This window comes from Quercus suber, unplaced genomic scaffold (assembly GCF_002906115.3).
Source record: "Quercus suber isolate HL8 unplaced genomic scaffold, Cork oak 2.0 scaffold_129, whole genome shotgun sequence".
Classification (NCBI taxonomy): domain Eukaryota; kingdom Viridiplantae; phylum Streptophyta; class Magnoliopsida; order Fagales; family Fagaceae; genus Quercus; species Quercus suber.
In genome coordinates, this window is record NW_027069592.1 from 1,346,611 (window position 1) to 1,361,414 (window position 14,804).

The 14,804-nt window shown below is 35.8% G+C and overlaps 1 protein-coding gene across 1 annotated transcript; it reads left to right on the forward strand.

The window, feature by feature from the left end:
- Window positions 1-2,061: 2,061 nt before the first annotated feature.
- LOC112022750 (protein disulfide-isomerase 5-2) lies at window positions 2,062-14,266 on the forward strand. The gene is made up of 4 exons (XM_065776151.1): window positions 2,062-2,409; window positions 7,336-7,439; window positions 7,734-8,104; window positions 13,911-14,266. The coding sequence occupies exons 1-4, from the start codon at window positions 2,179-2,181 to the stop codon at window positions 14,264-14,266; spliced, it is 1,062 nt and encodes a 353-aa protein (XP_065632223.1). The 5' UTR covers window positions 2,062-2,178.
- The last annotated feature ends 538 nt before the right edge of the window (window positions 14,267-14,804 follow it).

Here is a 14,804-nt window from a genome sequence, read left to right on the forward strand (position 1 = left end):
GGACAGATTTAAGAATTGGAAGAAAGTTAATGATGGAATCAATTTTGCTTTTTTGAGTCATATGGGGAAAGAACTTAACTCTTTTCATAGAGCTTCCGAGCAAGCATGGTGGATTTGATGAACCAACCAATTGTGGTTAAAGGCCTCAATTGATGCTGTCAAAGTGCTTGCATTTCAAGGCCTTGCTTTTAGAGTCTGGGATGAAAGTCTAATTCAATTAATTGTGAAACTTTTCTTGAAATATTGGATTTGGTGGTATCATATGATGAATATGTTGTAGAAGCGATAGAGAAAGCACCCAAAAATGCCTCTTACAAATCACAAAATCCAAAAAAAAAATCTTACATGTATTTTTCAAACAAGGTGAAGAAGGTAATTCATGAAGAAATTGATGATGTGAAGTTTTGCCTAATTGTTGATGAAGCTTGTGATGACTCAATGAAGGAGCAAATGGCTATTGTTATAAGATTTGTACACAAAGATGGTTTTGTTCAAGAACCTTTTTTTTGGGTAATTCACACCCCTGATGCTACATCATAGTCTAAATATTCAAGATATTTGAGGGCAAGGATATGATAGTGCAAGAAATATGCAAGGCAAGTGGAATGGATTAAAAGCTTTCGTTTCAAATGATTATCCAAGTACTTACTACATTCATTGTTTTGCACATTGCTTTTAATTAGCATTAGTGGTAGCATCAAAAGAAGTTATTTTTGTTCAAAGTTTTTTTAATAGATTATCTTTTATTGTTGTTGGTGCTTCATGCAAGCGTACAGAGCAACCAAAAAAATGCTTATGCTGATCAAATTGCATATATGGTTGAAATTGGTGAGCTTAAAATTGAAAGAGGACTTAAATAGATTAGCACATTACAACGGACTGGAGATACTCGTTAGGGTTTTCACTTGAGATCGATTTCTAACTTGGTAAAGATATTTAGTCCAACATGTGAAATTTTACTTATGATCATCAAGGAAGAAAATACTACTTCCCAACAAGAGCAGCATATTCATCTTATAATGTTATGGTTTTTTTTTTTTTTTTGAATTTGTGTTTATTTTGCATTTTATGAAAGAAATTATAAAGATCACTGATGCACTTTGTTAAGCTTTGTAGTGTCAGTCTCAAGACATTTTAAATGCCATGAATTTTGTTTTATTTACTAAAGCACTTATTCAAAAATTCAGAGATGATAAATGGGATATTTTTCTTACCATTGTGAAATCATTTTGTGAGACATGTAACATAAATGTCCCAGATATGAATGCTCGCTCTATTAAGAGAGCAGGTCTAGCTCATCATCAACAAGATGATTTCACAATTAAGCATCATTATCGTGTAGATTTTTTATGCTACAATAGATTCTATATTACTGGAATTAAATCATCGATTTAGTAAGCATGTGGTGGAATTGTTTTGTCTTAGTTTAGCTCTTGATCCTAAAGAGGCACACGAGTCTTTTAGAAGCAAGGACATTTTGTTGTTGGTAAGCAAATTTATCCGAAAGACTTCACAGATCAAAAAATGACACTTTTAAGGATAGAAGTTGAACATTATGAGCGTAATGTAGTTAAACATCCGGATTTCAAAAAGCTATCAAGCGTTTCTGAGTTGTACCAATGGTTGGTAAAAACCCAAAAATCATTATTTTACCCATATATTTATAAAGTGATTACACTTGTGCTTACTCTTCTAGTTTTTACTGCAACTAGAGAGCGAGCATTTTCAGTTATATCTTGCTTTTCAAGTGTGCACAATTTGGGGCGGTGTCAAGTTTTGAATAGTAGATAATAAAGTGGTGTCTATAATAGGTAAATGTATATTATTTTTCTGCTCACCATATATCTTCTTCTATAATAGGTCCATGTGAAAATCAACAATTACTTGCCCGGTTGTGAAAAATATTGTATTTGTAGCATTACAAAATACATGTGCTCTCAAATGAAAAACCCATAGTAAAATAAGTGTCTAAAAGATAAAATTTAAAATTTTCAGTGGCAAAAACGAAATATTGAGAAGCTGGTCAGCTTAGTGATTTTTTCAGTTTCCACAAAAGTCTCACAACGTCATATATAGAAATGCAGAGACAGGCTTAAGTTAACAGTTTGAACACAAAAGGAAACGAGAAACGAACAGCTAAACACAAACCATCAAGTATCAGATTGGGATCGATCATCAATGACGAAGCGCGTTTTTCTCTCAATAACGGTGATCTTGTGTTGTTTACTCATCATTCCAGTATCTTCATCATCATCGTCTTCTGGTAATGGTGAGCAGACCTTTTCCGTGAATGGAAAGGTATTGGAATTGGACGAATCGAACTTCGATTCGGCCATCTCCACCTTCGACTTCATCCTCGTCGACTTCTACGCCCCATGGTGCGGCCACTGCAAGCGTCTCTCTCCTCAGGTCCTTCTCTCTCTCTCTCTCTCTCTCTCTTGAAATTTTGATGCAACCTTTGAAGAATGAGTTTCATGGTGGAGTGTGTGTTTGACCTAAATTAACATGATTTCAGATAATATAATCTAATTATTGTGCAAAAGTTTATTGTATCTTCATACCACTAGGAAATTTTAAGAAGCAAATCTATTAATCTTTTGTTGTTCGGAGATTGAGAGTGATTGGGGGAGAAGAGGAGAGAGAAATAGAAAAAGCGGAAGCATTTGGGGAATTCACATGGTTCATCTTGATGGCTTATGTCTTTAGTGGAAAGGCCTTGAATTGCTACATTTTAAGATCTGTGTATTACGATGGACCCTAATGTAAGGTGTGTGTATATATATATATAGAATATCATGGGTCTACAATGAGTTTGCGCCACTCAAACCATATTTTCCAACAACCCCTTTAAACTTAAGGTGGAACCTTGCGTTTGAAATGTAAAATTGTGAATGTAAACTTTAACCAGAGTGAAGCGCGCAAGATAGATATTGGTGGCAAGTTGGCAACCAACTAGTGATGATGACTGACATTGATTGTTAGAAATGCATTGGTAGATTAATGTGTCACGGATGGCCAGAGCATGCGTTTGTGCATTAACAGTCGAAATTACTGCATTAGTTATGGACAGTGTTACTAGTGGTTGTTTGAAATATGGTTTGGCGAGTCGTGATGCTGGTGCCTGTGGCGTGCGAGCTTGAGTGTTGTTGGCACTAGCAGCATATTCATCTTATAATGTTATGGTTTTTTTTTTTTTTTTTTTTTTGAATTTTGGTTTATTTTGCATTTTATGAAAGAAATTATAGAGCTCACCGATGCACTTTGTCAAGCTTTATAGTGTAAGTCTCAAGACATTTTAAATGCCATGCATTTTTTTTCATTACTAAATCACTTATTCAAGAATTCAGAGATGATAAATGGGATATTTTACTTACCATTGTGAAATCATTTTGTGAGACATGCAACATAAATGTCTCAGATATGAATGCTCATTATGTTGAGAGAGCAGGTCTAGCTCATCATCAACAAGATGATTTCACAATTAAGCATCATTATCGAGTAGATTTTTTATGCGATTCTATATTACGGGAATTAAATCATCGATTTAGTAAGCATGCGGTGGAATTGTTTTGTCTTAGTTTAGCTCTTGATCCTAAAGAGGCACATGAGTCTTTTAGAAGCAAGGACATTTTGTTGTTGGTAAGCAAATTTATCCGAAAGACTTCACAGATCAAAAAATGACACTTTTAAGGGTAGAAGTTGAACATTATAAGCGTAATGTAGTTCAACATCCGGATTTCAAAAAGCTATCAAGTGTTTCTGAGTTGTACCAATGTTTGGTAAAAACCCAAAAATCATTATTTTACCCATATGTTTATAAAGTGATTACACTTGTGCTTACTCTTCTAGTTTTTACTGCAACTAGAGAGCGAGCATTTTTAGCCATGAATATTGTCAAGAATAGGCTTTGCAACAAGATGGAAAATGATTTTTCTAATAGACTCTATGATTTTTAAATTGAAAAGGAGATTGCTGCAAAAATTGGTACAAAATCAATCATATATGACATTAGAAAACACTTATTTTGTATGTTATATTTTGTTGATGATTTTATAATATGGAATGTTTAAAAAACATTTATTTTGTATGTTACATTTTGTTGATGTTTTTTGAATATGAAATAGATGTTAGTTTTTTATTTTCATAAACTTTTTTTTGTTCTTGCTTTAAGCTTCCCCCCGCCTCAAGTTCAAATCTTGGTTCCATCCCAGTAAAGGCCCTAAGTATGTTCTTATTGTTGCTGCTTTTCTTCACTTGGCATATTATAGGCTTTATCTTTACTAAAATAGCCACTAGTTGGATTACATCATGTTCAATATGACTTGGGCTAGTCTCATCAAAAAAATAAAAATAAAATAAAGACTTGGGCTAGGAAGTGTTTGATAGAGGATAGTACAAATTTTCATCCTGTTATACTCTAAAATAAAATAAAATAAACTTTCCTTCCTTTATCATATGATTGCGGAAAGAAGAATCTTCACAATAATGCATTAATATTAATTAGTTAGAATCTCTCAATTCTCCTCCTTTTGGAAAAACACTTATTCATAGAGGACAAATAGAATTGCGGAAAGAATCTCTGTTTTTTCTTTGTCATTTTCCTTTATAGTATTTTCTACCTTTCCTCTTTCATCTGCTAGCCAATTTAGTCATGCCACTAAAGAGGAGAGTTGTTGCTCTACATGCAACATAGGTTGAGGATCACAACCCCAAACTCAACATGAGCAAGTCCTGGTGCATGGCGAAGGGTCAAGATCAATTTTAAGGGGTTATAGATGCAAGAATGTTGCCACCCAAACATGTCACAAAGTTTCCTTGATTACAAACCCATTCCTTAGGATTTGTTTGGATTGAGGGGGGAGGAAGGGGAAGTGGAAGGAAGTATAGTAGAGTTGATTGAAAATAGGCTAATTTTGGGCCAAATCTACTTTACTCTACTCTACTCTACTCCTCCTCTCTCCCCTTTAATCCAAACGAACCATTAGAGTCTTCTAGCTCGTGACCTCTTAAAATAAAGCTTGTTGTGTGAACTCTCTAAGGATACATGACTTGTGTGAATCTGAAATCATTGGAGACAGTCAAACATCATCGATCGACATAAAGCTACTCTCATACCCCAATATTTGATTGAGTTGCAAGTGATGTCATATTTATAGTCTTTTAGGTAAGTGTTTGGGGTTTGCGAGCATTGCTATATCTTGCTTTTCAAGTGTGCACAATTTGGGGCGGTGTCAAGTTTTGAATAGTAAATAATAAAGTGGTGTCTATAATAGGTAAATGTATATTATGTTTCCGTTCACCATATATCTTCTCCTATAATAGGTCCATGTGAAAATCAACAATTACTTGCCTGGTTGTGAAAAATATTGTATTTGTAGCACTACAAAATACACGTGCTCTCAAATGAAAAACCCATGGTAAAATAAGTGTCTAAAAGATAAAATTTAAAATTTTCAGAGGCAAAAACGAAATATTGAGAAGCTGGTCAGCTTAGTGATTTTTTCAGTTTCCACAAAAGTCTCACAACGTCATATATAGAAAAGCAGAGACAGGCTTAAGTTAACAGTTTGAACACAAAAGGAAACGAGAAACGAACAGCTAAACACAAACCATCAAGTATCAGATTGGGATCGATCATCAATGACGAAGCGCGTTTTTCTCTCAATAACGGTGATCTTGTGTTGTTTACTCATCATTCCAGTATCTTCATCATCATCGTCTTCTGGTAATGGTGAGCAGACCTTTTCCGTGAATGGAAAGGTATTGGAATTGGACGAATCGAGCTTCGATTCGGCCATCTCCACCTTCGACTTCATCCTCGTCGACTTCTACGCCCCATGGTGCGGCCACTGCAAACGTCTCTCTCCTCAGGTCCTTCTCTCTCTCTCTCTCTCTCTTGAAATTTTGATGCAACCTTTGAAGAATGAGTTTCATGGTGGAGTGTGTGTTTGACCTAAATTAACATGATTTCAGATAATATAATCTAATTATTGTGCAAAAGTTTATTGTATCTTCATACCACTAGGAAATTTTAAGAAGCAAATCTATTAATCTTTTGTTGTTGGGAGATTGAGAGTGATTGGGGGAGAAGAGGAGAGAGAAATAGAAAAAGCGGAAGCATTTGGGGAATTCACATGGTTCATCTTGATGGCTTATGTCTTTAGTGGAAAGGCCTTGAATTGCTACATTTTAAGATCTGTGTATTACGATGGACCCTAATGTAAGGTGTGTGTATATATATATATATATATAGAATATCATGGGTCTACAATGAGTTTGCGCCACTCAAACCATATTTTCTAACAACCCCTTTAAACTTAAGGTGGAACCTTGCGTTTGAAATGTAAAATTGTGAATGTAAACTTTAACCAGAGTGAAGCGCGCAAGATAGATATTGGTGGCAAGTTGGCAACCAACTAGTGATGATGACTGACATTGATTGTTAGAAATGCATTGGTAGATTAATGTGTCACGGATGGCCAGAGCATGCGTTTGTGCATTAACAGTCGAAATTACTGCATTAGTTATGGACAGTGTTACTAGTGGTTGTTTGAAATATGGTTTGGCAAGTCGTGATGCTGGTGCCTGTGGCATGCGAGCTTGAGTGTTGTTGGCATGTGTGAGCGTGTGGGGGGCCATGGATCCCTGGTAGAATCTTTTGGTGGCGTGAGGCTGAGTGCAAATTATTTTGTTTCAACAAAGCTGTTACAAATGTTCTGCACAATTGTCAAGTTCATTGTGATGCACTCTGGGCTTAGGACTTTGAATTTGAACTTATATAGATTATTCTCATATAAATCTGGTCACTTTTCATTTCAGTATGGAACAAGACCAGCTTGGCAGTTTTTTTTTTTTTTTTTTTTTTTTTTTTTTTTTTTTTTGCAGTTTTTTTTTTTTTTTTTTTTTTTCCAATTTAAAATTGGCTCAGGATATGAACAAATGGTGAAGAAGGATTATGCACCTTGCTGCTTATTAAGTACGGTTGTACCTTCACAATATCATTGTTTGGTGTAAAGATGATTAGTATTTTGGACTCACAATTTATTGTGTATCTAGGAATTGCCACAGTGCATGCATGTTCTACTATATGCCACAGCCTATTTTTCCTTTAGCATGAAACTTGTGAATTGGTTGTTTGTGTTATCTTTTGAGTTCTCTTTAAATTTCTGTTTATTTGGAGTGCTTGTTTTTATAGATTTCTTATAACTCATTGCAGTGGCAATCGGTTGTCGGAATTTCTTCAATATTCTATTTCATTGAAATATTGGATCTTATGTTAATTACTGCCTGTACTTTGAAGTATGAACAATAACAACTTTAATTTTTGCATTGCAGTTAGATGAAGCTGCCCCCATACTTGCCAGCTTGAAAGTACCCATAGTTATTGCAAAATTAAATGCTGACAAATATACCCGTCTTGCTCGTAAATATGAAATTGAGTATGCTTCCACGGCTTTCATCTCAATCCTGTTGATGTTAATCAAACTTGTCTTTTTGTTTGCCATTCGGGTTCCCTTTTACACTTGATTAATTTAGAATGGTAAGACATAGCGCTAAGCCACCATATTGTTTAAGGCACCAGATTGGTGCTTTCAGTGTGGTAGTAGTCAGAATTCCTGCCCAGAATATGTTTCTCGGCGCTCTTTTCTGAAATAATTTTATTTTTAGAAAGCAGAGCTTACTACTTAATGATTCTGATGTAACTGTGAACCATTGATATTTCTTTGATGCAGTGGATTTCCCTCCCTCAAGATCTTTATGCATGGCGTCCCTGTTGATTATTATGGACCAAGGAAACCAGATTTACTTGTTCGTTATCTTAAAAAGTTTGTTGCTCCTGATGTTGCAGTTCTTAATTCAGACTCTGGTATCACTGAATTCATTGAAGCTGCTGGCATTTCCTTTCCTATATATATAGGTTTTGGCTTGGATGAGTCAGTGATATCAAAGTTAGCCATAAAGTACAAGAAAAAGGCATGGTTTTCTGTGGTGAAGGATTTCTCTGAGGACATCATGGTGCTGTATGATTTTGATAAGGTTCCTGCTTTGGTATCCCTTCATCCGAGTTACAATGAGAAGAACATTTTTTATGGCCCTTTTGAAGGTAAGTTTTTACACACAACCACTACCCTAGTTTAATACTAAAATCATGTTAAATCTGTGTTAATTGTTAAGTACCTAATATGAAATGTCACATTCATAAAAAAGAAAGACATTTTAGACATTTTAAGTTTTCTTCATGCACATGCATATTGACTCTGGTGCTTTTCAGAACTTTTTCCATAGTATATGATATTTTGATGATGTGACATGTGACATCTAATACCCTTTGTATTTATTTTTGGGTAAGAACTTGCTTAGTTTTTTTTTTGATAAGTAATAAGTTTATTGATATCAAAAAGGGGACACCCTAGTACACAGGGAGTGTACAAGGGAGTCAAACAATCAAGAACAAAAATTACAAGAATCTAGGAAATCAAGAAAAGATAAAAATGATTGGTTCCGCAAAGCAGCCAACTAATCCATTAAAGTTCTAAAGAAAAATAGCTTCAGGTCTAATATGGATCTTTCCTTATCTTCAAAGCACCTACTATTTCTCTCCCTCCAAAGACACCACAATAAGCAATGGGGAACAATCAATGGGCAAGAACTTGCTTAGTGTGTATGCTAACTTTGTTCCTAGAGTGGATTATATCAACAAAAATAGCTATTGATTTGGTTAGATAGGCATGTACATGGTAGTCAAAGGAGAGTCGGATGCTTGCCTAGGTAAGCTGAGGCGCCTTTAGAGCCTAGGTGAGCAAGGTGAGTGCCTTAAACCATGTTCAAGGTGCTAAGGTGACAGCCCTCAATTTTTATTATTATTCTATTCTTTCTCTCTTCCTCTCACCTTTCGAGCAACTCTCCCCTCTTTCTTTATTTCGCGGAATCATTAGTCCAATCTAAAGAAGGCACCTCCCTAATCAAGAGCTCTTTTCCTTGCCCATGATCACTATCTAAGTCGACCTTTGAGCTAGAAAAATTCTGTGAGGCTCTCAGGTGATCAAAAAAGGGAGAGTGGAATCACCACTTGTCTCCCATCTCTTAATCCAAGGACCCAATCTCTAGAATTACCCAAAGATCTATCCAAAACCATCAAAGGTATGCCTGGATAAGAGTTGAAGCTCTTCATTTCTTTGGGCAATTGGGACAAACTCTGTCACTGCCATTTGGGTCTTGATCATGGTTTGAATCTGAGTCTCGGTCTCGGCCTCAGATTGGGACTGGGTCTTGGTTTCGGTTTGAACCTGAGTCTCGATCTCAATCTAGGGTTGGGAATGGACCACGGCACCATCAAAGTGGAGGATGAAGCAGACGAAGCTTGGGTTGATGTTACCACTTCAATGAGGCATTTCTCTTTGTCACGAGAAGAGTCAGTCGCAAGAGGGGAACGACCTTTTTAGTGGCACATGATTGCCCATCAGAATGAGCAAAACCCTTAATGTAAGGAATATCGGCCAAGATAAAGTTTGGAGTAGCAACAGGTTTCGGAGCCGGGTTTGATGGATATGAAGAAGGAGAAGGGAGGAGAGTCAAAGAGATAAGAGAGGAGATGGGTTTGGGTGAAATATTTGTTAGGGAATTATGAGAATTGGGCTAGGGGTGAGAAGCATATTTTAGAGAAAAGGGCTTAGGATCCTGAGGCAATGGACTGAGCCTCTCTAGAAAAGGGCCAACTTGCTTGAGGATTAGAGGGAAAGTCACGTGGTCCCACTTCGGTGGCTTTAGACCACAAAATCCTCTAGAGTACATCAGTGCAGCATTCCACACCAAGGGATAAATCCAAAGACACGACTTCCTTCAACCAGTGCTTCATAACCACCCCCACCAGAGACACCAAAACCACCACAAAACCCATCCCAAAATCAAATCACAAACACCATTAGACAAACAAGAAAAGAAAAATAAAAAGAAATAAGAGAAATAGATAGAAGATAGAGAAGAGAGAGGCTAGTGGCCACTAGTGGTGGCTTTGCCGGTGTGCTTCAGCCTTCACTGCCATTTTAACCCACAACCACCGATTTGAACTGCAAAAACAAACCCAACCACCAATAATCCCCAATCTCAACCATAAATACCCATAGCAAAGACCCCACCACCCCAACAGCCGTCAATCTTAATCCCACCACCGCAAAAAACACCGATCTCAACCCTAAAAAAAAAAAAATAAAGCACCGGCGAGAGTAGGACAAGAGAGAGGAGTGATTTATGAGAGAGATGGGAGATGTCTGAGAGGGAGAAGAGAGGAGAGAAAAGGAGAAAAGAGAAGAAACTGTCTAAGAGAGAGAAAGAGAAAGAAAAAGGAAAAAAGAGAGGAGAGAGGAGAGAGAATAAAATTTACAACATTGCAATAGTACCCTTAAATAGAAGGGTACTGTAGCATGTTGCAAAAAGAATTGGATTTTGGCAATGAGGTATGATTTTTGGTGTTTGGTATGCCAAATGCTAAAAATTTAGCATTTGGCACACTTGATGGCAATGCTCTTATGGTGAGTAATGTCTGCAACAGAATTTGGAAAGATAGCTTTTCTCAAATGGAAACCAAAACCTCTCCATCCACACCCTAACTTCCCCTCCGGAACAAATATAGAACCCCTATAACGGCCATTCATCAACTCTGTAATCAGCAAAAAGGTACCATGAGCATTGGACCCCAACTGGAGAATGAAGACCTTATCCCCTTCCTAAAAGTTCTCACAAAAGAACCGGGCGACTGATTAGACAACATCTCTTCTCCATACAGTAACAGTCTCTTAGCACAACTCTTTGCCCATAAAAACTGATCGTATTCTCATAAATCCAGAGAATGAAGATAGAACCCCCTTCCTCTACTGAGAATTCAAAGGCCTTTGATTCAATGAAGAAAAAGATGGAACCTTCCATTGAATTTCCTAGTTCTTGCAAGTTAAACATGATACTTTGTATAAAACACCATTGGCCACAAAACCAAGAAAAAATGAACAAAGCCCTAAAAAATAGGAATGTATTGCTTGAAAAAAGTAAGAAAAAAAGTGGTGGGGAGCAACATTAGGCTTTCAAACCTATTAAGAGATTGATTATTTATAGAATTGTTGTAGAGCCTTTTGGTAGATTATTAATTTACAGAAGCTTATTGTAAAATCTATTGTTACATTAATTAATTTACAAAAGCTTGTTGTAAAACATATTGTTAGATTAATTAATTATAAAAGCTTGTTTTAAAACTTGTTAGGATAATTAATAGAGCCTAAACCTTGTTAATCCTCTTTTGAAATCAATTAATGGACTTAATTTCTTCATGCAACACATGTCAAAGACACTTGATTATATATTTCAACACATTAGATACATTTGATTTAAGTTCTACGTGTATAATAACTATATATGGAATTTGGAGCCTTGTTTCAATCAGGCTACCACCTTTTTGTTGCCTCACACCTTAGGGAATACAAGGCCTTGGCATCTTAAGCTCCCCTTTTGCCTTTGACTATCTTGGGCATGTATGCTTGTACTCGTATTTCCATCTTGCTCGTATTCAATGCCCTTGAATTATTATTGGTGGCTGAGATGCTGACACTTAATCCATTTCTTATTATTATTTATTTGGAAAATTACATTTCAAGTCCTATAATTGAAGAGTTCTATTGAAAATTAAAAAAAAAAAAAAAAAAAAAAAAAAATCAATCGTACTTCCCATGTACATAGGTAGTGTACTAGGGATGCTACAAATGTCATCTAAAGTTGTACAGAACTAAAAATTCCTCCAAGGTAGAAAAGGAGTGATCACTCAAATCAGCCATCCAATCATACATGGAGTGTAATAAAAACAGTTTTAACTTCAAAGGTGAACACTCAATTTTTTTTAAAAACACGCTGGTTGCATTTTCTCCAAATAGTTCACATGATTCATAATGTAATTGCCCCCCATATGTCAGCATTTCAAAGTTCGCCGAATTTCCTTTTTCAACAAGTAATCCACTACTCTCTTAGACATAACCTAATGGAGTTTGAACAAGCAAAAACTGTAGATTATGCACATAAGCACAGTGAATGAGCAAATGATTTAGACTCCCCATTGATTGGTCTAGGGCTTGGGGACTTACATCTAGTGATTCTCTCCCTTTATTCCTTAGCTCTCTCCTTCTTTGTAGTTAGTGCTTCTTTTATGCTTTTGCTTTTCCATCTTTTTTTGTACTTTTTGATATGTTTTGTGCTTTGCATTTTGCAGTTTTTTGAATATACATCTTTCTTACTTATCTAAAAAATTTAGACTCCCCACTGTTCCTCCACATGCAGCACCACTCTACACGTGTATACCCACAGTAATGGTCCATAGACTCCCCAATGTTCTTGCACATGCAACACCACTCTACACTACAGATATTTCTCTTTGGAAAGTTATTTATACTGAGAATCTTTTCTTTAGCAGTTGTCCATGTAAAGAAAGCTAGAAAGCTTCTTTTGGGGGAACCTTAACCCTCCAAATGCTTTTCCACAGAAAGAAATGATGGTTTCCATTAGTAAGAAACTTGTAATAAGACTTAACCTTAAATATCCTGCAAGCGGGAGTCCAACTCTTTCGGTCTTCCCTATTAATTTTAGTGTAATAGAGAAGGCTGAGAAATGATTTTGTAGCCTGAATCATATCTTCATCATTAAGCCAAACTGAATATGCTGGTGGAGGCAGATATAAATTGCAATTATTTACATATAAAGTACATTAATAACTTCACGGAACTAGTTGGAGTAAAGTATATTTTTAGCAATAAGATTTGCTAAAGAGATTTAAGATAATCCTTAAATTCAGTCCTGTTGATTTTCTGCAATTGTTAATTGTCCACTGCATAATTGACATCCACCTCTGAAATTAATTTGAATTCTAATTTGCAGAGTTTATTCTAACACCATAGCTTTCATGAAGCTATTCATTTGCACCTTACTGATGGTCATCATAAAGACTCGATAATTAGCTTTCTCATAGGGATCATGTCAATCTTTTATTTTTTTAAATGAGTGAGTGGCCCTTATGGAACTTGTTATTCTTTCTAAAGGATAATGTTAATTTGGTGCCTGTCAAAAATAATTATGTGGGTTACACTAAATTCTTTTTAGGTTTAATGTTTAAATTAATAGCTTAAAATTATATAATTAGATGGATATGTAGAATGTTACTAACAAAAAGGAACACAGCATTTTGTCTTATAATTGGTACATTGAGTTATATTAAATGGTTCAAATCACCTATTCCTTATTTGTTTTAACATGTAACATCCTCAAGTATAAACCACTTGAGCAATGGTGTCCCACACTTTGTCATAGTTGGGACTCTAAGATGAACTGGACCACTCAAGTTTTCTAAGGATCGGCTTTAATAAGCTTGCTATTTAAATGAACTGAGCTTGATTGTCCATGTTTAGGCCAGGGACGTTTTATCTGTACCTAGAAATGTCATCCTGAAGTTTAATGCTGAACATGTAGATTCATATTGGCTTATGAAGGTTTTTTCTTGAGTATGAACCCAAATGGATACTCTCTCCTTCCTCTTAAGAGGCGGTTGGCTGAGTTCCTGAGGAAGTAAAAATGGGCTTTTAAAGCAAGCCAAGCACAAATATCTCTCCAAATTCCAATTTATTAAGTAAAGCTTGAACTTAGTATGTGAAATTTTAGCCCAGTTCAAACTGATTTTGAACATTAATGGGATCAACCAAGCTGACTTGAAGACCCAAGTGCTCAGTGCAACCTCTTCCTTTGGTTTCTTACTGTATATTTGAACTATCTTCCTTCTGTCTTGTATTGATATCCTCTGCTTTTTTCATCAAATTATAATCAGAAGGTCTATCACTGGCCATGCAAAGAAAAGGTTGTTTAAACTTCCTGTTTTCAATATGCAGAGGAGTTTTTGGAAGATTTTATAAAACAAAACATGTTCCCTCCGGTCATACCAATAAACCATGAAACGTTGAAGGCGCTGAAAGACGATGACAGGAAAATTGTCCTGACAATTGTGGAGGATGATACAGAAGAGAAATCAAAGAAAACTTTCAAGTTATTGAAGGCTGCTGCATCTGCAAATCGTGACTTAATATTTGGTTATGTTGGCGTCAAACAGTGGGATGACTTTGCTGACACATTTGGGGCTAACAAAAAGACAAAACTGCCAAAAATGGTCATTTGGGATGGAGATGTGGAGTACTTTTCAGTAAGTTCCTTTTTTTTTTTTTTTTTTTTTTGTTTTTTACAAAAATAATTATATTAATTTTTATTATTTGTTATTTTATTATCATGGATGTGAAATGTATAACATGTCATAATTCTGAGTGAAGGACTCTATCATAGGTGCAGCATGGCATTGTTTACAATTATGCTTAACTTTTGATCGTGTATGTGCTTATATTGATTGGACTGAAGAGATTGTAATTTGTAAATCCATAATAATTTCATTTTTCATCTTATAAAGGTTCACAATATTTATACCACAGACCTTGGATTAAGATATTTCTTAGTATGCAACTATGAGTTGCTCTATGGCACACAAAAGGAAGTGAAAAATAAAAATAGAAAAAAGATGGGGAATATATCTTTGTATGAGATAGGGAGATAGTAGGGTTGGATATTGGATTGGTGCTACATGTGCTAGTGTAATGGTGAATCTGTTGATCATCTTTTTCTTCATTGTCCGGTTGCTATGGATCCGTGGTTTATGGTGTTTGGTTTGTTTGGAGTAAGCTTGGTTATGCTGCAATATGTAGTGGGGCTTCTAGCATGTTGGCAAGGCAGATTTGGTC